Here is a 25,317-nt window from a genome sequence, read left to right on the forward strand (position 1 = left end):
ACGGAATGCGTGAGGTGGTGTGGTGCTAACGCGAGGACGTCGAGTGTGAACGTCTTTGCGGACAGTAAACTGGCCATAAGGGCAATAACAACCAAGACGATAAAGTCACGAACAGTCCTGGAGTGTAAGATGGAGATAAACTCTTTCTCTGAGAATAGCACGATCCGCATGGTTTGGGTGCCGGGCCATGGCGTAGTAAGGGTGAATGAAAAGGCAGACGATTTGGCAGTGAAGGCCAGAGAACTGCGTTCAACAAACTTGGTTAACCCGAAGTCTTTCAGGTCGACGCAACACTACGGAACAACTAAACGATCGGCAGGACGATGACAATTCTATGGGGAGATCCGGATTGTGAGAAAAACGATGCTATTACTGAAAGGAAGCACACATAGGACTACGAGCTCACTTTTGAGAAATTGGTGTAGCAAGTGATAGCATGTGTAGGACATGTGTAGGGCATGGGGAGAAGATGATGAGACGTTGGAGCATTTCACATGTCATTGGCCGGCTTTCGCAGCTAAAAGACACTGGCACTTAGGTAGGGACACAATACCAGACATAAACCAACTAAGCGGCGGCGTGTTATGGAAAACAATCAGGGATTTTTTAAGCAGCAGGGAATTCCTGACTTAAATGTTTTTTTTCGAGGCCACTTTTTAGTATTTAGAGTGCACAACAAGCCGATTACTGGCTTAAGTGTATGTCCATAGTGGCATGGGGTGGTTTACTCTCCGCACCCTCTTTTCAACTTTACCTAACCTAACCTGGTAGAAAATTTTATTTAGGTTGAATGTGCAGCCTACCTTCAAGATGAGTTATCTGGGAGGCCAGTTTAGCCCATTTTTATGATCAGGAGCTGTATCAGGTTATAGACCGATGCCGACCACATTTGGCACGATTGTTGAAATTCGTAACGGAACATTTCGTGCTCAATCGGTTAATATTTGCAGCTTCTAGGAGCTCAAGAACTCAAATCTAAGGACCAAATCTGTACCGATATGGCCTATTTGAAATCCACAACGACCTACATCAATAAGAAGTATATGTACAAAATTTTGTGCAGCTAGCTTACGCCTTCAACCACTATCCACAGACGCATTCAACCTTCAAGAATTGCGGCCCCTAGAAGCTCAAGTAGTCTAATCGGGAGATCGATTAATATGACAGCGATATCAGGTTATGAACCGATTGGTACAATTGTTGGAAGTGATACCAAAACAACACGTGCAAAATTTTAACCAAAACCCCTCTAGACACTCAAGAAGTATAATCGTGAGATCAGTTTATATGGCAGCTATAACAGGTTATGAACCGATTTGAACCATACTTAGCACAAAGAATTGCGCCCTCTAGAAGCTCAAGGAGTCAAGGCCCAAGATCGGTTTATGTGGCCTACGAGTCGGTTAAATTCGGTCGCTACGAACAGGACTTGCACTCTGGGTAGACACTCTAACATAGACAAACACTTGAGGAATACGACTCAAATCATTTTCTAGGATTTTGATGGTCATTAATGTTATGGTACAGATCTCCTCCTAAATGACAATATATATTCAGCAGGTAGACTCAAGGATACACCGAAGCCAAGTGTATTAGAGTAGACCTTCCAATAATGTACCCGTTTCCATCTTCCAGTCATCAGTAAAGACCAAGGTCTCCTAGCCCTCAAATCTTTCGATCAAGCTTCACTGGTAAGAATGCGAGTGCTGAACATCTTATCTCGAATTGGTTCAAGTGTGACGCACTTTCACAACTTTCTCAGTTTATCCCTAGGCATCCGTAGTATTCCGTATGGAACTGTAGCCATACATCTCCTTTCAAGCGTAATAACAGGACGTTTCGCACTCGTTCTACAATGTACGCACTCGTTTTTAAACTAGCTTAAAGTGGCAGACTGCCACATTTTGCTCCAATGTGATACCACTAATTGGTTGTAGGTGTGTAGAGCACCATAATCAATTTCACAAAACACCGCGCTAAATACTCCTCGAAAAAATAAAATAAAAAAACTAAGTCAAGAATTTCGTGCTGATTACAAAGTCATTAATTGTTCTTCATACCACGCCTCTAAGTCGGTTCATGTCTGCTGATGACAGTCTTCTGGCCCCTACGGCCTATTTGTCTCCCCTTTAGCTCGCCCTCAAACCGCTATGGCTCGCCATATAAACGGTGCATACCGTAGCATTTTCAGAGAAGGCGTTTATCTCCTTCTTACTCTCCATGGCTGTGCATGACCTTGCCATCCTGGTTGTTATTGGCCTGGTGGCCAGTTTACGGTCCCCAAAGAAGTTCACACTCAATGTCTTGCGTTAACACCACAACAACTCGCTTTTCGTGATCGTCCGAATCTCCGCCTGGAGGACCGTCCTAGGGTTTTCAGTGTAGACCCCCACGCCTACTCTGTCTTCTACATTTCTCTGAGGTTTTCTATCGTTGCTTAAGTTCTATCGCGATGGTGTAGACTGCTCCTATCCGTTATACATTCTTTCATCGACTTAGTCTCATAGCCTCTGCCTCACATTTATTCGATATGCCTTTTACTACATCGCAGTCCACCAAACTTTTGAGGCGTAAGTAAGTATTGATCTAATCACGTTGCTGTAGAGCCAGTCGACTATTCTTATTCGGATTCGAGCCTACGGCTCGTCTACACAGTGTCCATCATCTGTGAGCCTTCTCGGTATGCTGCTGAATGTGACACTTCCAACTACTATAACATGGTCTGCGTAGCAAACGAGTTCAAATCCCTCCTCAGTCAGCATCCGTAATAAGTTATTTATGGTGGTCACCCATAGGAGAGGCGATAAAATGATTTTTGTTACAAAATTAGTTCATTTCGTTGTGGATTTACGTCGAGCTTCGACTAATGGGTTTGTGTTTCTATTGCGAAAGAACAGCAAAACAACAAAAACCTCTTTAAATAATTAAGCAAAATGTGGTGTGGCAAATGCATTGGGCAGACTACAGTGATCGCGATTTTGGTCTTACCTGGTGCCTTGTCAGACTGCTTTGTGAGCAGTGCAATGGTAGAATCATGCCCTTTTGAATGAAATTCTACTTGATCGCTGTAGCCTGTCCAATGCATTTTGCACACCACATTTTGCCTTAACTTTTTAAAGGATTTTCTTGTTTTGCCTTTTTATTCGAAGGTAGAAGAATATTCCGTTGATCTAAGCTGAACGTAAAATTTTCTAAAATTTAATTTTTTATAGAAATTGTCGCAGAAAGTGAAACCTGAAACATACCCGATTCTGTCACTTTTCTTCATCATATATGTATGTTAATCAAAGTCTTCTTTGGCCATAACTAAAACAGCATAATAATTTAGACATTCATAATTTTATTATAAAGTGTTATGGAGTATATGAAAGTCTTTAAAAAAATATTTATGCTTTGCCCCCAAAAAATAGTAGCAAAACTCTATTACCTTTGCCTGATGTTTTAAATGTGAATTCAGTTGTCTCCTATAGCTGCACACGTGTTATCTGCATACGGATATTGTCGTTTTATTTTCATTTTTACTTTAAAATTTTATATCTCCTCTGATGCTGTACCTTGGAACATCTCACTTTTATTGCCATCATATATTTATCAACATTAAAAGCAGCAATCAAAATATAAACATATTCCCATATACAAAGCGTTAAACAAATAAAATCGTTTGGTCCTATGGCTTTGTGTTTGTATGTACATTTGTGTAAAATAGGATGCGTAGGGGAAATTTTGAAGGAAACAATTCTGAAATTAGCAACAATGTCCAGGGAACCAAATTTCGGATGTCAGACATTTCTATACAAATTCTGAACTCTTCCGATAGGATCTTATCGAAATCGATACGAACTCTGTTTGGTTTTCTGGGGAAGTTTTTCCGACACTTCGGAAGGAATTCTGAACGAGTTGTGAACGTCTTATCGTAGGAGTTTTTTTTTTTAATTTTTCGTGGGACAGATCAAAGGGATTCTAAGGAATTCTGAACAATTTCTGAAGTGCTTGTCTGTAGGAATTTTTTTGATCGTCTTGTCATACATTTATTAAAATTTTTTCTTCCGAAGCATCGGAAAGAATTCTGAACGATTTTTGGACTGTTTGTCTGTAGGAAGTTTTGTTCCGATAGTTCAGAAAGAATTCTGAACGAGCTGTCGTATGGTTTTTTATACCCACCGCCATAGGATGGGGGTATACTAATCTAGTCATTCCGTTTGTAGAACCTCGATATATTGATCTAGGACCCCATAAAGTATACATTTTCTTGATCGTTTCGATAATCGGACTAGCCATATCCGAATTTCCCAGAATTTTGGTTTAGAATTCTGTCAGAAAAATCGACAAAAACATCAGATTTCCCTCCGACAATTCGTTCCGAAGTCGTGTCAACCACTCCATATATTTTTCGTTAAGAATTCAGACAGTCTTCGGATTCGAATTTGGATAAATTTTCCATTTTTCGTACAGACTTCTGACTCAATTTTGAACATTTGGTTCACTGGGAATAGCTTTTTAGGCGCCCCGGTTTATAGCCGAGTTGATTGCATGCTCGAATTTGCAGTGCGGGGGTTGTGGTTTGGATTCCCACCAGTGGTCTTGGCCCTGCACTTCTCACTACCTCCTCCTGCCGCTCTTCAACGATCTACTCTTTCCAACATTTCGGCCGGTATACCACGAATAAATGCTTCAATGTTGTCTTCCAATGCGTCAATTAAAGCGGCCTTGTCTGTATAGACATGAGCTTTAACATAGCCTCTCAAAAAGTAGTCTAAAGGCATTAAATCGCACGATCTAGGCGGCCATTGGCCGGTCCCTAACGTGAAATTAAATGTTCACCGAATTCGCCTCTCAATAAGTCCATTGTTTCGCGTGCTGTGTGGCATGTGGTACCGTCATGTTGAAACCACATGTCATTCAAGTCAGGCTCTTGAATTTGGATATTATCTCACGATAGCGTTAACCATTCACAATAATGTTACGATCCGCATCATCGTTGAAGAAGTACGGTCCAATGATGCCACCAGCCCATAAACCGCACCAAACTGTGACGTTTTCTGGATGCATTGGTAGCTCGTGCAATGCTTCTGGTTGATTTTCACTCCAAAATCGACAATTCTGCTTATTTACGTACCCATTCAGGCAAAAATGAGCTTCGTCGCTGAAGAAGAAGAAGAAGCACGCTATGAACGTTCTTAACAGAGCACGCATTTTGATAATAGGTTAGGTTGAATGGGTCGCCCACCAAAGGTTAGTCCACTCGGAGGCCAGTTTGGCCCATTGTGGTACCCTAGAGAGAGAAAGGGAAGAAGAAAGAAAATGTGGGACCTCGTACTAGAGATTATACACGAATAAAAGAAAAAAAACAGGAGGATTCGAGAAACCCAAGCGGGAGGTGAAGAACCGCCGTTCGCTACGCAAGCACGGACCTACCTACCCCAGAGCCTGTGGCACCCCATGTCGGAAACATCCTGTTCCCACAATAAACCTCAGCAGAGATACCAGAGGTACGTACGCCCAGTTCACCCACATCACAGAAGAAACGGCTCCCCCGAAAGCAGAGCAGACCGAACAGGAACACATCTCTGCAGACCGGATAGGAACACAGCAAGTGCTCAATAGTCTTCTCCTCATCCTCATCGAGGCAACTCCTACAGAAATCATTGTGCGGTATCCCCATGTGCGCTGCCATGCGGCCTATGGCATAGTGTCCGGTTATGACCCCTGTCAAAGTACTCATCTACCTCTTATCGAATGCCAGCAAATTCCCTCATCCTCCTCCGGTCGATGACCGGCCATAGCGCCTTCTCAGTCCGGCAATCATCTACCGTGTCCAACATCGGCACCGACGCCGCCCTGTCCATTCCCTCTACTGTGTTCAGTACCTCGAAAACGAACCCCTCCTGGCGCAATCGTCCGCCCTCTCATTTCCTGAAATCCCCTCATGTCCAGGAACCCATGGCAGCGTCACATCGTGGGCCCGAAGCCTATCCAGTGATTTCAAATAGTCCGCCACGCATCTCGACCTCACCATCCCCCACGCCAAGGCCTTGAGTGCCGCCATATTGTCCACATAAATTCTGATTTTCGAGGGCTATAATTCCCTTACCAGAATTTCTCTTGCAGCCATTGCAATGGCAAAGACCTCTGCCTAAAAGATCGTACATTCGTCCGACAGTCTCAGAGACATACTGATATTGAGTACATCAGAGTAGACCCCCAATCCAGTCCTTGACTCCACCTTGGAGCCATCTGTGTAGATCGAGGTCTCATCCTCCTCAAGTACACCATCCGCCCTCCATTATATTCTTGATCGTCATGTCATTTTAAGTCGATCTAGTCATGTCCGTCCGTCTGTCTTTCAGTCGAAAGCACGCTAACTTTCGAAGGAGTTAAGCTAGCCGCTTGAAATTTTGAATAAATACTTCTTATTGGTGTAGGTCGGTTGGGATTGAAAATGGGCCAAATCGGTCCATGTTTTGATATAGCTGCCATATAAACCGTTCTTATGTCTTGAGCTAAAGAGCGCAATTTTCGTTCGATTTGACTAAAATTTTGCACGTAGTGTTTTGGTATCACTTCCAACAACTATGCTAAGTATGGTTCTAATCGGTCCATAACCTGTTATAGCTGTCATATAAACCGGTCTGGGATCTTGACTTCTTAAGCCTCTAGAGGGCACAATTCTGGTCCGATTTGACTGAAATTTTGCTCGTATTGTTTTGGCATTACTTCCAACAACTGTGCTAAGTATGATTCAAATCGGTCCATAATTTGGTATAGCTGTCATATAAGCCGATCTTGGGTCTTGACTTCTTGAGCCTCTAGAAGGCCCAATTCTCATCCGATTTGGCAGAAATTTTGTAAAACGGCTTCTCTCATGACTTTCAAAATACGTACCTAATATGGTCTGAATCGATCAATAGCTTGATACAGCTCCCATATAAGCCTATCTCCCGATTTTGCTTCTTGAGCCCCTACAAGGCGCAATTCTTATCTGAATGAACTGAAATATTGCACAATGACTTCTACAATGTTCAGCATTCATTTATGGTCCGAATTGGACTATAACTTGATATAGCTCCAATAGCATAACAGTTCTTATTCAATATTCTTTGTTTGCCTTAAAAGAGATTCCGCGCATAGAACTCCACAAATGCGATCCATGGTGGAGGGTATATAAGATTCGGCGCGGCCGAACTTAGAACGCTCTTACTTGTTTATGATGTTTTCGCCAGGATTTGAACCCCAGGGTTTAGCTTCATTAGCGGACATGCCTCTGCACTACGGTGGTCTTCCAAGTCGCCACTGCTCTGCGGTAGGTTGCGTTGCAAGTATGTGTCACAATGGTCGTGAACTTCCCTACATTTTTGGAAATTGGTATTGACCTGCCACTTTCACCTTACCTGGCCTATGTAAGGATTAAAGATATCCAATGCTCTGAATGAAAAATGTAAAGTACTCAAATAATTTGAAAATTCTCAAAAAACCCCCCTTTTCGGTACATCCTTTTACCACACTCTCAGTCTCATTCATTTGCATTGAGTCTGTGCTATGTCCTTTCTGTTCGTTGTATTACCTGTCTATACACACATGTGGACGAGTATGCCTATGTATGTATGTGCGTGTGGCAGTGCGAACGTTTATTTTATTACATTGTTTATTATCTTAAAATGTTTATTCATATGTAAATATGTTCTGCTACATGTGTCTCGCTCCTGCTCTCTATCTCTCTTGTTGTTCATTTTTATTTTGCAAAAAACATAGATGTGGGTATTATTGTAAATTGTGTTTATTTGTTTTTCTCTCTTTTTTTATAATTTTTTTTTGTTTTGCAGCCACTGTTGCTATTTTGTTGTTGCTGTGTTATGCATACAATTGTGGCTGTCAATGTTTTTATTACCTTAAATTTTGCTTTTATCATTCATTTCTATTTCTGTAGAATTGCTGTTTTCTTAGCATTTTGTTGTTCACTTGTTGTTTAGTCTACTCGCAGGACATTTTAACAAATATTCATACAAATTCCCAGAAGATTTGTGTTCTAGGTGATATTTAAATGTGCAGACATGTGTACTTCCTGTTTGAATTTTTATGAATTAAGGTCGGACAGATTTTTTATTTTGACAACTTTCGAACGTGTGGTCATTGTATATGGAAGGGAGAGGGAGATACTGATGATATTATTTATATGATATAATAAACTAAACAAGTAAAACGGCATTGAGTTCAACCGAACTTTGGATACCCGCCAACTCGGGTATATATAAACAGCATTTGCGCTTATGAAACAAGTCGACTTGAAGAGTTCTGTTCAAATTCAGATGTGTACACCACATCTTACATCTCCTGCTGATGATTTTTCTCGGTCGAAAATGAAATCGCGATACAGGAAACCAGTCAAATGCTTCCAGCAACAACACACCTTTTGCTGACTTTTAAACGTTTTTTGCTATACTATTCTTGGAATAAAAAGCATTAAACGGTCTAAAGCCGACAATATCCTGTAATGGAATCTCAATAAACCGCATTTCGTTAAAATCCGTTGCAAAATTTACGATTCAGAACCCATAGCACCTATATCGTAATATGGTCTGATCAGAACCAAACATCTGGCAATAAAAAAAGTCATGATGTTCACAAGACCATAAATCGGATGATCGATGTGTTTAGCAGCTTTACATGCCGAATCGATATGCACCAAACTCCAAGAGGATGTATGGGGGTTTAACACAGCTTACTCTACATAATTTCAGAAAAATTCAAAAATGACTACGCTGTTTATGGGTGAAAGTCCTTCAATCGCGAGATCGGTCTTTATGGGTGCTATACATACCAAAAAACATGGTCCCATCTAAACCATACTCAACACAGATGTCAAGAGCTGAACACAGCTCTCTGTGTTATATTCCGGCGAAATCGGACAATGAATACGCTTTTAATTGACCTGAGTCCTTAAATCGGGAGATGGGTCTATATGGGGGTTATATTAAGATATAGACCGATTTAGACCAAATTCAAATCTAATATTGCGGATCTTATCCCAAGTCCTTGTGCCAAATTTCAGCGAAATCTGGTAATAAATGTGGATTTCATGGGCCTGGGACCATAAATCACGATATCGATCTATATAGGGGCTATATTAAATTACAGATATCGATCCATGTGGTGGCTATATTAAGATACAGACCGATCTTGACCATATTCGGCACATATGTCGAGGGTCTTAACACAAATAATTTTGCCAAATTTTAGACAAATCGAGTAATAATTGCAGCTTTTATGAGCCAAAGACTGTAAATCGTGAGAACGGTCTATATGGGGGCTATATGAAGTTATAGACTGTTGTAGACCATATTCTGATCGGATGTTGTGGATCTTACAATGGACATTATGTAAAATTTTAGCCAGATCGGGTAATAAATGTGGCTTTAATGGCCCTACAACCATAAATCTGGAGATCGATATATATGCTTGAGGGACTACTTTTTCCGAACCTCGTTGGAGAGTTTCCATTTGCCGAGGTTCAGCATGGAATTCGAAGACTGCAAAGCACCACAACTGCTCTGCATGCCATCACCGCAGACATTTACCTTGGCTTCAATCAGCCCAGGGTATGTGATAGGACGGTTCACGTGGCACTGGAACTGTCAAAGGCATTTGACACGGTCAGCCATGCCAAACTTTTTGAGGACATTGCTAACACGTCCCTCCAGCTTGTATCTTCAAATGAAGATTTTTTAATAAGTAAATAAAATCACCCATGGTTGACAACCATGGGTGATTTGAGCAACCATTGACTTGGGAGTTATCCCTGTAGTTAATTCCATTCAAAAACGCATGATCTCTAACGGGCATAGACAACAAAGTTTTGCCATATTAAAACAGGTAAGGACGGGTTAAAGTCGATCGAAACCGACCTTTTGTTACTCTACACCACATTGAGAAGAATTTCGACCAATATCGGGACATATTGTGCGAGTCTCGCATCGAATGGTAGTGCAAAATATTTGGAATATCAGTTGAAAAAGGCGTTAGCAAAGGCCTTAAAAGTGAAAATCGGAAGATAAATAAAAGGGGGGACCAAATTATTGCAATATTAGACAAAATCAGACGAAAATATATATGAAAACTATATTTAAACGGATTTTAACCTTATAGCTTAAATCATAGAAGAAGACTTACTTTACTTTAATTGGCTATGACAGGACATTTGTTCCACTAGCCGAACGTAGAATAGCGCTCATTCTAAAATCTCTGATACCAGGTTTCGAGGTGTCTCCCACCATTTGATTTTTCCATCGGGCTGTTTGGTCTTCTCGCTTAGACATTGAAAAATTTAGAGAAAATCTATTAAGAAATTCGCTGAAAATCGGTTGATATCTATATATGAGGGCTATATCTGAATATGAACCGATGTCTATGAAGTTCAACAGCAATGTCGGGAACCATGTGGGAATCCAATATTAGTCCAAATCGGGCGAATATATATACGAGAGCTATATCGAATTCTGAACAGATTTCGACCAAAATCCACACGTTTTGTGATAGTCGTAGAAGAAGGCGAAGTGCAAAGTTTTGAGAAGATCGGTTGATACATGCGCTTGCAAAGGCTCTTGATCTCAACCGATTTCTGTCATATTAATGTCAGTAATGTCGAGAGACTCCCCAGTGCCAAATCTCGTGAGAATGGGTTCACAAATGTCAATACTATTGCAATTTTTGCCCAAATCGGTCGAACATATGTATGGGAGCTATATTCTAAGCTGAGGAGACCACCATAGCGCAGAAGTTAGAATGTTCTCATATGACGCTGAATGTCTGGTTTTGAATCCTGGAAGAATATATATACGAGAGCTATATCCAAATCTGAACAGATTTCAACCAAAATCCACACGTTTTGTGATAGTCGTAGAAGAAGGCGTAGTGCAAAGTTTTGAGAAGTTCGGTTGATACATGCGCTTGCAAAGGCTCTTGATCTCACCCGATTTCTGTCATATTAACCAGTAATGTCGAGAGACTCCCCAGTGCCAAATTTCGTGAGAATGGGTTCACTAATGACGATACTATTGTGGTATTACTCCAAATCGAACAAACATATATATGGGAGCTATATATAAAGCTAAGGAGGCCACCGTAGCGCAGAGATTAGAATGTTCGCCTATGCCGCTGAATGCCTGGTTTTGAATCCTGGCAGGACCATCAGCAAATTTTTCAGCGGTGGTTATCCCCTCCTAATGCTGGCAACTTTTGTGAGTTACTTTGCCATGTAAAAACTTCTCCCCAAAGAGGTGTCGCTCTGAGGCAAGCCGTTCAGACTTGGCTATAAAAAGGAGGTCCCCTATCATTGATCTTAAAATTGAATCGGACAGCACTCATCGATTTGTGAGAAGTTTGCCCCAGTTCCTTAATGGAATGTTCATGGGCAAATTTGCATTTGCATATACAAAAATGAACCGATTTTTTCCAATTGCAATAGGCTTCGTCTCTAGGTCGTCTGTCTATCCATCCGCCCGTTTGTCTTTTTGTCCAGGTTCATTTTTGTACGAAGTACAGTTCGCGATTTTCATTTGATCGTCTTCAAATTTTGAATAAGATCCCCAAATTTGGAATAAGATGGCCATTCTAAATTTGAAGACGATCGAATGAAAATCGCGAACTGTACTTGGCAGAAAAATGAACATGAACAGAGAGACAGACGGACGGACAGATAGTGGTCTGAGTCTGAACATCTTTACCGACAGTAAAATTGCCATAAGGGCAAAAACAACCAGGACGGTAAGGTCACGAACAGTCTTGCTGTGTAAGAAGTAGATAAACGCCTTCTCTGAGGATGGGAAAATCCGCATCGTTTGGGTGCCGGGCCATAACGGAGTAAGGGGAAATGAAAGGGCAAACGATTTGTTGGTGAAGGCCAGAGGACTGCTGTCAATAAACTTGGTTAACCCGAAGCCTTTCGGGTCGACGAAGTCCAAGTTAAGGGAATGAGGGACGAATGCGCAAGCAACATTGTGGAACAGCGAAACGGTCGGTAGGATGGGGAAAATCCTATGGGGGGATCCAGATGGTGAGAAGATGAGGCTTTTACTGAAAGGAAGCAAGAAGGACGTCAGTATAGCTATTGGTATCATAACAGGACACATAGGACTACGAGCTCACTTATGTAACATCGGTGCGGCAAGTGATAGCATGTGTAGGGCATGAGGGGAGATGATGAGACGTTGGAGCATTTCCTTTGTCATTGCCCGGCTTTCGCGTCTAACAGATACCGGTAGTTAGGTGGAGACACAATTTCAGACATGACCCAACTTAGGGGAGTGGCATTGAAAACAATTAAGGATTTTGTTAGAAGCACGGAATTCCTAATTTAAATTTTCTTTTTAGAGGTTACTTTATAGTTTTTAGACCGCCCAACAAGCCGATTACTGGCTTAGGTGTATGTCCATAGTGGCATGGGGCGGATTAATATCTGCACCCTCTTTTCGACCTAACCTAACCTAAGATGATAATTGGTATAAGCTGAAGGAAAAAAATACTGGCATTGAGTCAGACGTTATAGGCCCACACAATTTGTTGAGTGTGGTGGTATTGAGATTTGTATCACTAAATGTAATTAGAGCCTGTATCATATCATGAATGTCAATTAGAAAAAGTTTATAATTATCAAAAATGACGAAGGAAATAAACTTAGCAATTAGTTGTTTTGTTTTATTTCGAACTTTGAGTACTTGAAAACACGTTCTTGCCATTGCTTTTGTTTGTAATACCAAAGGTTAAGAAATTTCGGTTTCAATTAAAACTTGGCTTACAATGTTCTTAAAAAAAAAGCGATATTGTTTGCCACTTGCCCTTTTTTTTTATTTGGCTAATGGTGGAGGATGTTTTGGGGCTTGCGTTTTTTGTTTCTCTTATCTATTTTTGGCCTTGTTGATAGCTTATGTTGGCGATATGCTTAAGTGTTTCCCCGTAAATCATATTTCGAGCAGATTGTTGTTTTCAAAAAAAAAAAAAAAAAAGAAACATCATCTTTTGTGTTTTCATTTTCATCATATCATATCATATCATTTTTGTTTATATTTGTATTAGTATTGGTATTAGTATTTGCTTAAGTGTATGTTTGCGTGGTTTTGTTTCTCTGTAATTAATTATTCATTGTCTGTATGTGTAGCATGCTTTTAAAATATTAAAAAAGACAACAACAACAACTCGAACTGAACTGAACCACAGGAATAACATGTAAATATAGTATTCCATACCATTGCTGGTTCGGTTGGTTGGTTACAACATCCTTCATACACACACACCCACATTGACAATATTTTGTACATATACTACCCTCATACACCTACCTATTCTCATGCATATGTTTTATTTGCCATTTGATGATATGCCATAAAAATGAAAGAAATTCAATTCAAGTTTTTTTCTGTTTTTTTTCTCTCTCTCTCTCTCTCTCCCCCCTTTTCTCTTGTTATGCGTACTTGTGTGTGTGTGCGTGTGCTTGGCATTTTACAGGAAGTGGTTTTGCCCAAAAATCAAGGATCCTTGGGTTTCAGCATAATTGGCGGTACAGACCATTCGTGCGTTCCCTTTGGTGCTCGTGAGCCGGGTATTTTCATATCTCATGTAAGTATGATTTTGCTGTTTTTGTTGTTTTCCTTTCTTTGCAAAATGTTGCTTATTTGATATTAATTACCCTAATTGCCTTGCCAACTAATTTTTGGGGAAATTTATGAACCATTTTGGCTACACAAAGGTGTGGCAACTAGGTTAAGAAAAGAAAAAAAAAGGTGTTATGTCGACATAATTTAAGTGTTTAAAAATTTAATGGTGTTTTTGGAAGAAAACAGTAATAAGTTCATATATAAAAGAAAATATATATTTTTTTTTAAATTTTGTTAATATTTCGATCAAGGATGAAAATTGGAGATTGAAATAAATAAACATACCCTACAAACTACAATACACAGTGGTGTAATGATGTTGTAACATTTTTAATTTCTATATGCAAATTTGGACTTCTTAATACGGAACATAGAAACTTTGGTTTCATAAAACATTCCCTCGTTTATATTTGATAGCCTCCATCATAAGATGGCATTGCGTTTGAGTGTTAGGTTAGGTTCAAGTGACAGTATGCCATCAGACTCACTTGGACGTTTTCGTTCTAGTTCCTACCGTTGAACCATCCAGATCGCTTTAAGCAGTAAGCTAAAGGCAAAAGTCGGGCGGAGTCGACTATATAATACCCTACACCACGGAGTATGCGTAATACTTTTAATATTGGGTTGCCCAAAAAATAATTGCGGATTTTTCATATAGTCGGCGTTGACAAATTTTTTCACAGCTTGTGACTCTGTAATTGCATTCTTTCTTCTGTCAGTTATCAGCTGTTACTTTTAGCTCGCTTTAGAAAAAAGTGTAAAAAAAGTATATTTGATTAAAGTTCATTCTAATTTTTATTAAAAATGCATTTACTTTCTTTTAGAAAATCAGCAATTACTTTTTGGTCAACCCAATAGATAGCACTTATATCCAAATTTAGTGAGAGTTTAATTTTGCACAACTATTAAAATATCGAATAGAACCTTCCTTATACGATTTTCTTACGATGGTACGAAAATTGTGGCCTCCACAGCCTTAAAATTCGAAAGATATTTAGGGGAGTTATAGCTAAATCGATTTTGATGATGTCAATTAAACCATCTCATGAAAAATTTTGTAGAGATCGGACCAAAATTATGGCTTCTGCAGCCTTAAAAGGCCATATCGGATGAAAAATATATATGGGAGCTATATCGAAATCTGGACCGATTGTTATGAAACTTTGCACACACATGAGGACGTTGAATAAAACACTCTATGCCAAATTCTGTAAGGATGGGACCAAAATTGTGGCTTCTGCAGCTTTAAAATGACATATCGGATGAGAGATATACATGGGAGCTATATATAAATCTGATCCGATTATGATGAAATTTTGTACACACATGAGGCATTGAATAAAACGCTCCATGTCACATCTTGTAAGGATGGGATCAAAATTGTAGCTCCTACAGCTTTGAAAGGTCAAATCGGATGAAAGATATACATGGAAGCTTTATATAAATCTGATCCGATTATGATGAAATTTTGCACACATATTGGGACGTCACAAAAAGCACTTCTTGCCAAATTTTGTAAAGATCGAATCAAAATTGTGCCTTCTACAGCCTTAATAGGTCAAATCGGATGAAAGATATATATCGGAGCTATATATAATTCTGATCCGATTATGATGAAATTTTGCACACATATTGGGACGTCACAAAAAGCACTTCTTGCGAAATTTTGTAAACATCGGATCAAAATTGTACCTTCTACAGCCTTAATAGGTCAAATCGAACGAAAGATATATATCGGAGCTATATATAATTCTGATCCGATTATGATGAAATTTTGCACACATATTGGGACGTCACAAAAAGCACTTCTTGCGAAATTTTGTAAACATCGGATCAAAATTGTACCTTCTACAGCCTTAATAGGTCAAATCGAACGAAAGTTATACGGAAACTTTATTTAATTCTGATCCGATTATGATGAAATTTTGCACACATATTGGGACGTCACAAAAAGCACGTCGTGCCAAATTTTGTAAAGATCGGATCCAAATTGTGCCTTCTACAGCCTTAATAGGTCAAATCGGAAGAGAGATATATATGGAAGCTATAATATATGCTCTATGTCTCCCATTTCCCGTACTATTGAGTAATTTAAGTCCCGAAATTTTTAGTCCTCGAAAAATTCCTCCATACATCTATGGCTCCTGACTGAGAAACACCTCAAATCCTCCTGCCATCAGGAGGACCTTTAGCTTCGCCGAAGCGGCCTTACAATGGTGGAGATTTATCTGTAGAAACCGGACCATAGTCAGAATTCAGAATTTCCATCACTGTTGCGTTAGCCCTGTCTTCTGAGTCCGGTAATAGTACATCCTCACAAGATTCGTTCGATTTTGTCATGATGAGTTTCCTTACGCACCCAGAGTCAGTTGAGAAAGCAGTGGAACCATTTTCCTCAGGGCACCGGACACTTGCGGTGAGGACGATTGCTCCTAAGCTGCTTCACTAGCTGTTGCTGTGGAAGTACCTATAGAGTTCTGTCCTTCCCCGTTGGAGCACACCTTGAGCCTCACCCTACCGGATGACCTACCCAACGGGCTTGTCGGGTGCCGTTTCGACGCCTTTCTCTACTGCTCCGATCGTGGCAGGGCGACTTCTCGTCTACTTCAATCCTTCAGAATTGCAGGTCGTAGTTCCTCAGACAAGTGTTCAGCAACAACTGCTGAATCATCTCCTGATTTCCCAACCCCACCACTTTTATAGACCTTCAGCATCAACTTTTTGAATCCGTAGGACGCAACTCCCATCACACTTGTTGAGGTCTGCCGGGGTTTAGTACGAACACTATATGTCTCCGGTCGCCATCAGCCTCTTCAAATCTACCAATCTTCCAGTCAGAGGTTGAAAGATTGGGGTGACAGTCCCTTAGTCTTCCAAGTATGGAATCAAGGTCTGAGGGAATCCTTGGGAATCCAGGTCCCGCTTCGACACCTTTCTCTCCTGTTCCAATCGAGGCAGGGGGACTTCTCATGTCCTGCAATCCTTCAGACTTGCAGGTCAGAGTTCCTCAGACAAGTGTTCAGCAACAACTGCTGAGTCATATCCTGATTCCCCAACCCCACCACTTCTATAGACCTTCAGCATCAACTTTTTGAATTCGTAAGACACAACTCCCATCAAACTTATTAAAGTCTGCCGGAGTTTCGTACGAACACTGCATGTCTCCGGTCGCCATCAGCCTCATCAAATCAATCCAATCTTTCAGTCGATGGTCGTAAGATTGCGATTGCAAATTTCAAATTTTGCCCAAGAACATTCCACTAAGAAACAGGGGCAAGCTTCTCACATATCAATAAGCGCAGTCCGATTCAAGTTTAAGATTAATGATAAGGGGCGTCCTTGTCTTAGCCGAGTCCGAACAGCGTGCCACAGTGCGACACCTCTTTGGAGAAAGGTTTTACATGGCATAGTACCTCACAAATATTGCCAGCATTAGTATGGGAAAACAACCGCTGAAAATTTTTTCTGATGGTCTCTCCAGGATTCGATCCCAGGCTTTCAGCGTCATAGGCGAACATGCTAACCTCTGCGCTACGGTGGCCTCCGGGATTACAGTCCCTTAATCTCCCAAGTATGTTCTAAAAATCTGAGGGAATCTGTGGAATTTCTTCCTTCTTGACTAAATCCATTGCTGCGCCTGACCAGATCTCGCCAATCATCTTAATTATCATCTTAATTTGTGTCGGCCCCGATACCAGCCTGCATCATCGCAAACTAGAGGAAACCCTGGTAATTCCTCAAGGACGTCGGAGTATACAGATGACAGTCCATTAACTATCGCACTCCAATTGTTCCTAGGTATGCAGTCCTGATCTTCTCCCTCGTCGACAACTTCAAATGCAATTTTTGCCCATGAATATTCCCTTGGGGAACAGGGGAAAACTTCTCACAATGAGTGCCCTCCGATTCCAGTTTAAACTCAACGACAACGGGCCTCCTTTTTTTGGCCCAGTCCAAACTGCGTGCCTCAGTGTAGCACCTCTTTGGAGAGAAGCTTTTACAGGCATAGTACCTCAGAAATATTCCCAGCATTAGAGGGGAAAATCACAGGTGAAATTTTTGTCTGATGTTCTCGCTTCGACTCGAAACCAGGCATTTAGCGTTATAGGGCGACATGCTAACTTTTGTGCTAGGGTGTTCTTCCTTGTCGACAACTGCCACCACCAAACTGTCTCTAGCGACATTGCCAAAGGTTCTTGGACCTAGCTTACGGTTATTCGGTTTTGTTTATTTGGGTATGGGATGCCCTCCAGGTGACCGCAGCTTTTTTGACTGACTGCGGTGTCGTTTACGAATCTAGACATGTAGCCTTTGGGGTAGCCTGTACAGCCAATCTCCGTGCCCAATTAAGTGAGCCTATCTCCTTAGCAATGCATAGTCAAACGCATCAAAATACAACGGCTGCGTTGGCTAGATCATGTTGTCAGAATGGAAGAAGAAGCTCCAGCAAAGACGTCTTTTGAAGGCAAACACGGTGGTACACGCAAACCGGGAAGACCAAAAGCCCGATGGTAAGTTCAAGTTGTAGGAGAAACTTAATGTCAGAGATTTTAGAATGAGCGCAGAAGATCGAGGCGCTTGAAACGCTATTCTACGTTTGGCTAGTAGAACAAATATTCTGACATAGCCAATTAAAGTAAAGTAAGTAAGATCTCCTTAGCAATGGGAGTTTTAGGATCATTCGCACTAAGCCTCTCAATAAACTTGACAGCGATGAGCCTTTTATTATTCCATCCTCTTATGGATCCTATTGGTTTGTCAGAGAAAGCCGATGGCCTAGTCAAGTTATAGGCATGCGAAGATAGAATGGGTTCAGCTTAGTCTTTAAGACTCGAACCGGGTGTCTTCGTAAAAAACTCCTGCTAGTCAGTCGTCTATCGGCTAGTGGAGTCTGGAGCAGTCACTCCACCTGTCGAGGCCTTAGTAGCAGACAACATGCTACGGTCTAATACCACCACCGCTGCGGTTGGGTCTTTGGAGTCCATTCTAAGCCTACTTCCGGATTCGGGATTGCCGCTCCACTGAAAATAGACGCAGATCATCAACCACCTGATGTATAACACTGTCGTCGCTATCCTTGAGTGACTTAAATTTTTTTCCGAAAATAACCAGCTACTGCGAGTTTCAGAAAATTCTTGCGGAGCGAAATAACAAAACGTCCGCTCCATTCAACGGTTCATACAAGAATCCTTGCAAGAATACAATCACTGTATGTCCCCTTTCCCATACCCTTGAGTGGATTAATTCAGGAATTCTTAGTCTTCGAACCACTTCTGTGGTTCCTGGATAAAAAAAACGTCAAATCTTGTTGCCATTAGAAGGATCTGTACTGCCGCCTAAACGGCCTTGCAATGATGGTAATTTCTATGCAGAAACCGAATCATAGTCAGGATTCCGAATTTCCAGAATTTTTATAAAATAGTAATGCCAAAATTTTGATTTTTATAAAGAAATACCAACTTGATTTTCAAAAAAAAAGCAAAAAATCTTAGAAAGTAAATTTTTCTCAAAATTGGTTTAAGAAAAATTTACTTCGATTTTTAGAGGATTTTTTTTCAAAATTTTGTTTCCGTTGCATGCATCATTGTATTTTGCAAATCTACTCATTAGGCAGACTCTTACCTAGAATCTGTTTTAAATCCCCTTCATTCTCCATAATACAAACACAGCTTTTTCAATCTTAGAAGACACTCTACACAGCCGCGTACGAGTCGTTGCCACACGACTTGTCGCCAACAAATTGGAAATTTTCTCTATTTCACATCCTGGCGTTGCCTGATTTGTTGTTGTTGTTGTTGTGCCGTATTAATAATTAGCTTCTAAGTAGCAAATGTACGATGGTGTGAATATTTGCACTGGGATGATAATAATAAGCATGTAAAGCTGTGGGCAGGTTTGCAAAACGCAATTAAAACTTTTCCTTTTAGGATAAGACAAAACAGAGAGAGAGAGAGAGAGAGTGAAAAAAAACAACAACAAACAGCAAAGTATCGTTGCAATGTAACATCGAGGTAAGCACAAACCGAACATGGCGGATTATAATCATGATTTGTAACTAAGCAACAGTTGGAGTTTATCCCTTTGAGAGAATTTTGTTTTGTGCAAAAGCAAAATTAAATTAAACTTGAGTTAATTTAAATATTAATGAACTCTGGCATTTTTTTTTCTTTTCATTTAAACTGCATGGAAATGAAAGAAGATTCGTTGGAATAAGGGATTTAATGTAGGAAAATATTGCAATCATATGTGTGTGGGCTATTAAAGTCCTAATGGCTACATATGAGTTAAAAACAAGTAAAAGCGTGCTAAGTTCGGCAGGCCGAATCTTATATACCCTCCACCATGGATCACATTTGTCGAGTTCTTTTCCCTGCATCTCTTCTTAGGTAAAAAAGGATAAAAGAAAAGATTTGCTCTGCTGTTAGAGCGATATCAAGATATGGTCCGGTTCGGACCACAATTAAATTATATGTTGGAGACCTGTGTAAAATGTCAGCCAATTCGAATAAGAATTGCGCCCTTTGAGGTCTCAATAAGTAAAATAGAGACATCGATTTATATGGGAGCTGTATCAGACTATAGACCGATTCAGACCATAACAAACACTTATATTGATGGTCATGAGAGGATCCGTCGTACAAAATCGGAAAATCAGGCAAATCGGATAATAATTGCGACCTCTAGAGGCTCAAGAAGTCAAAATCCCAGATCGGTTTATATGGCAGCTTTATCAGGTTATTGATCGATTTGAACCACACTTGGTGCAGTTGTTGGAAATCATAACAAAATACTTCGTGCAAAATTTCATTCAAATCGGATAATAATTACGCCCTCTAGAGGCTCAAGAAGTCAAGACCCAAAATCGGTTTATATGACAGCTATATCTGGTTATGGACCGATTTGAACCATACTTGGCACAGTTGTTGGAAATCATAACAAAACACGTCGTGCAAAATTTCATTCCAATCGGATAAGAATTGCGCCCTCTAGAGGCTCAAGAAGTCAAGACCCAAGATCGGTTTATATGACAGCTACTTTAGGTTATTGATCGATTTGAACCATACTTGTTGTCGGAAATCATTACAAAACACGTTGTGCAAAATTTTGTTCAAATCGGATAAGAATTGTGTCCTCCAGAGGCTCAAGAAGTCAAGACCCAAGATCGGTTTATATGGCAGCTATATCAGGTTATGGACCGATTTGAACCATACTTGGCACAGTTGTTGGAAGTCGTAGCAAAACATGTCGTGCAAAATTTCATATCAATCGGATAAGAATTGCGCCCTCCAGAGGCTCAAGAAGTCAAGACCCAAGATCGGTTTATATGGCAGCTATATCAGGTTATGGACCGATTTGAAACATACTTGGCACAGTTGTTGGAAGTCATAGTTAATTCCGTCATACAAAATTTCAACTAAATCGGATAAGAATTGCGCCCTCCAGAGGCTCAAGAAGTCAAGACCCAAGATCGGTTTATATGGCAGCTATATCAGGTTATTCACCGATTTGAACCATACTTGGCACAGTTGTTGCAAGTCGTAGCAAAACATGTCGTGCAAAATTTCATTTCAATCGGATAAGAATTGCGCCCTCCAGAGGCTCAAGAAGTCAAACCCCAATATCAGTTTATATGGCAGCTATATCAAAACATGGACAGATATGGCCCATTTGCAATCCCAACCGACCTACACTAATAAGAAATATTTATGCAAAATTTCAAGCGGATAGCTTTACTCCTTCGAAAGTAAGCGCGCTTTCGACAGACCGACGGACGGACGGACAGATGGACGGATGGACAGACGGACGGACACAGCTAGATCGACATTAAATGTCACTACGATCCAGAACATATATACTTTATGGGGTCTCAGACGAATATTTCAAGTAGTTACAAACAGAATGACGAAATTAGTATACCCCCATCCTATGGTGGAGGGTATAAAAATAGGACACGAATAAAAGACCAACATTTTCTCTCAACCAATCTTGCAATCTTTTAGAAGGTTTAAGCAATTATTCTGACGTTACCGAGTAACTTGTACTTTGGTTCCCTCAGTGAGGGCTAGTATGCGCTGGTCACTGGGCTTGTTAGGTTAGCCAGACCAGCTACACTGGTCGAAAAAAGACATTCAAGAGTCGTCATAAAAATGCGTTGTTGAAAATATTGACAACGTGCGGTAATGATTTTGTGAACACGCGTTGCAAATTCTTGTTCCGTGTGTTATGAACATCATCCCTATAAAATATGTACGTGTACCAACCTTAAGTTTAAATTACTCTGAAACCATTGTATCTAAAGGGTGATTTTTCAGCCATTATCTTTTAAGAAACACTGGCTTAAACAGCTCACGCACCTTTCGTGTTTTGTTTCACTGTCAAACATCTTCAGTTTAACCATGAATGCTCTTACAAACGAACAAACGAACGGAAGTTCATCGCGCGCTTCTTCCATTTTATGAACGAAGCTCATTTTTGGCTCAATGGGTACGTAAATAAGTTGTTGCAGTGTGTGGCATACTGAGGCGTCAGCCCTTGCCGATGAAGGAATTCATCGGGTCAATCCGGTACATACGACCGGCTGCCATGGGATTGACGTAAATAAGCAGAATTTTTCAATTTTGGAGTGAAAATCAGCCAGAAACACTGCAAGAGCTACCAATGCATCCAGAACCAGTAAGGTAGGGCAAAAGTCGGGCGGTAACGACTGTATAATACCCCACACCTACCCTATAAGTACAATGTGGGAGCTATATCCAATTCTGAACCAATTTTTATGGACCTCGGCGGATGTTTTCGGATGGGTTATTAAACAGTTCATATGAAACGTCGAGCAAATATGTTCATGCTGTAATAACTACGATTGACAAATGACAACATTATTGCAAATTACCCAACATCTGACGAACATATATCCATGAGCTATAATCTGAGCCGATTTCGAGCAAACTTCTCAGATATTGTGTTAGTCACCGAGGAAAGCGTTGTGCAAAATTTTGGGAAGATTGGTCAATAAATGCGCTTACAGTGGCTTTTGGAGTGAAAATCGGGCGATATACATACATGACAGCTATATCTAAATCTGAACTGATTTGAACTGATTTCCATGAAATTCACCAGTGATGTGGAAAATCGAAAAAAATCCTTCCTGCCCAATTCCAAGAGAATCGGTTAACAATTGACCATTTTATTGCATTACCGCCACCGTAGCGCAGAGGTTAGCATGTCCGCCTATGACGCTGAACGCCTGGGTTCGAATCCTGGCGAGACCTTCAGAAAAATTTTCAGCGGTGGTTTTCCCCTCCTAATGCTGGCAACATTTGTGAGGTACTATGTCATGTAGAACTTCTCTCCAAAGAGGTGTCGCACTGCGGCACGCCGTTCGGACTCGGCTATAAAAAGGAGGCCCCTTATCATTGAGCTTAAAACTTGAATCGGACTGCACTCATTGATATGTGAGAAGTTGGCCCCTGCTCCTTAGTGGAATGTTCATGGGCAAAATTTGCAATTTGCAATTTACTAGCTGAACCAGGCCCGCTCCGCTCCGCCTTCTTTTACTTTATATGGATCAAAATGATCTTTTGAGTATTTATTTTCGACGATTAAAGAACTTTTATCGAAATACCATGTTACGGAAATAGCATATATATGTATAGCTTGACGAACAGTATCTATAATATCACATATTACAATTTCTCTAATTACAGCCCCATATTGGAATGGTCAGCAAATACGTCCTATTTGGGTGGTGTCTTATGGGGGTGAGGTGGCCCCATGGACACTTTTTCCCAAATGCTGATATCAGATTCCTGCTTTACTCACAAAGACCTTTCATTTGAGACCCGTAAAGCTATGGTCGTAAATTGTCCTCTTTGGAGGTGTTTTTTGGGAGGGGCGGTCCCGCAAAAACTTGGCCCGATATTTGGATATCAGATTTGTATTTTACACTCAAATACATTTTATTTAAGCCCCATATTGACATGGTCAGTAAATAAGTCCTGTTTGGGGGGTGTTTTGGAGAGGAGGTGAACCCTAGAAACTTGCTCCCACATTTGGATATCAGATTCGTATTCTTCTCCCAAATACGTTTCATTTGAGTCCCATATTGCCATGGTCGGTAAATATGTTCGCTTTAGGGGTGTTTTGGGGTGGTCCCCCTAACACTTGGTCCGACAATTGGATATAAAAATTAGCTTAAATCGCACCAACCATCACCGAGATCCGGCGTTTCTGATAATTAAGGTAATTCATCACATTTTCTAGAATTTCTAATTCATTTCATTGTTTGCCCTTTGTAAATTTGATTTGGTCAAAAATAAATAACATGACCCAACCAAATTGTTTGAGGCGCATATATCAAATGTTTAAAATAACCTTGTCTTTGCCCATTCTTTTCATAGCCATAAGTAAAACGTTACGATGGCATACATCAAAATCCCAGCTTTATGTTTTCTTTGTATCACTTCTGCCTTGGGCAAAAGTTTGATTATATTCCTTATTAAAAAGTCTTTGCACCCACACACTGAAAGTTATTTGGCGTTACTGCCACCTGTCGCCAGAAGATGAATCGAACGGAATTTAAGAAAAAAGGAAATCCAATTTTTTGTCTCATTGCAACTTTTTCATATTTGTTATAACCTCCACCATAGGATGGAGGTATACTATCGTCACCGCTTTGTTTGTAACATCTCGAAATATTGGCTTAAGATCTCTATATATGTATATAAAATAGACGCGTGACAGACTGCTTGCTGACTGACTAATCACCGCCCAGCCCAAACGGCTACAGCTAGAACCATGATGCTAGGCCCGCAAATTTTGAATGAATGTTGATCTTTGGCCGTAGTTGCGAGATGAGACGGGATTGACGATATTCGTACTAAAAAGTACCAAATAGAAGAAAAATGGTTGCTGTTTGACCGGGACAATACGAAAGGGTTGCAGTTTAGAGAAATTATTTACGCCTAAATTAAAGAGCGTCTCGAAAAAAAAGTATTGGTGACCAAAAATTTACAAAACCGAACCGGAAATGGTAAAAAGAAATAGTATGTTCAGTGGCGCAATTAGTACTATTTTTTACTTTCTTTTTTTTAAATTTAGCTAGGGCTTGGGATTTTGGTACATTTTCGTTTATTAGGCATAAGATGGGAAAATGCATTACGCATCGAACAATAGTCGTCTCGCCATATGCCGAGCTTGATCTGTGCAGTCTTAAAACCCACCTTATCTATTACTATGGAGATGACAAATATTGTTAGGCGCAAAAAGTTTGTTGCATGTATTTAGGGGACATAAAATAAATAAAAAAAGGAAAAGCGTGCAAAGTTCGGCCGGGCCGAATCTTATATACCACCATGGATCACATTTGTCGAGATCTTTTCCCGGGCATCTCTTCTTAGGCAAAACAAGAAGTAAAATAAAAAGATCGATTTATATGGGAGCTGTATCAGGCTATAGACCGATTCAGACCATAATAAACGCGTATGTTTATGGTCATGAGAGGATCCGTTGTACAAAATTTCAGGCAAATCGGATAACAATTGCGCCCTCTAGAGGCTCAAGAAATCAAGACCAAAGATCGGTTTGTATGGCAGCTATATCAGGTTAGGTACCGATTTGAACCTAATTTAGCACAGTTGTTGGAAGTCACAGCAAAACACGTTCTGCAAAATTTCAT

At 40.4% G+C, this 25,317-nt stretch overlaps 1 protein-coding gene across 16 annotated transcripts in view; it reads left to right on the forward strand.

Annotated features, from left to right (window-relative positions):
- The window catches only part of LOC106081822 (protein lap4), a 704,386-nt gene that overhangs the window by 416,195 nt on the left and 262,874 nt on the right, over positions 1–25,317 (forward strand). For all 16 annotated transcript variants that reach the window (XM_059364098.1, XM_059364099.1, XM_059364100.1 and 13 more), the window contains one exon: positions 13,495–13,605. In XM_059364098.1, the coding sequence (XP_059220081.1) occupies positions 13,495–13,605 (111 nt within the window). The remainder of the gene's footprint in view (positions 1–13,494; positions 13,606–25,317) is intronic.

The sequence above is a fragment of the Stomoxys calcitrans genome, chromosome 2 (assembly GCF_963082655.1).
Source record: "Stomoxys calcitrans chromosome 2, idStoCalc2.1, whole genome shotgun sequence".
Lineage (NCBI taxonomy): Eukaryota > Metazoa > Arthropoda > Insecta > Diptera > Muscidae > Stomoxys > Stomoxys calcitrans.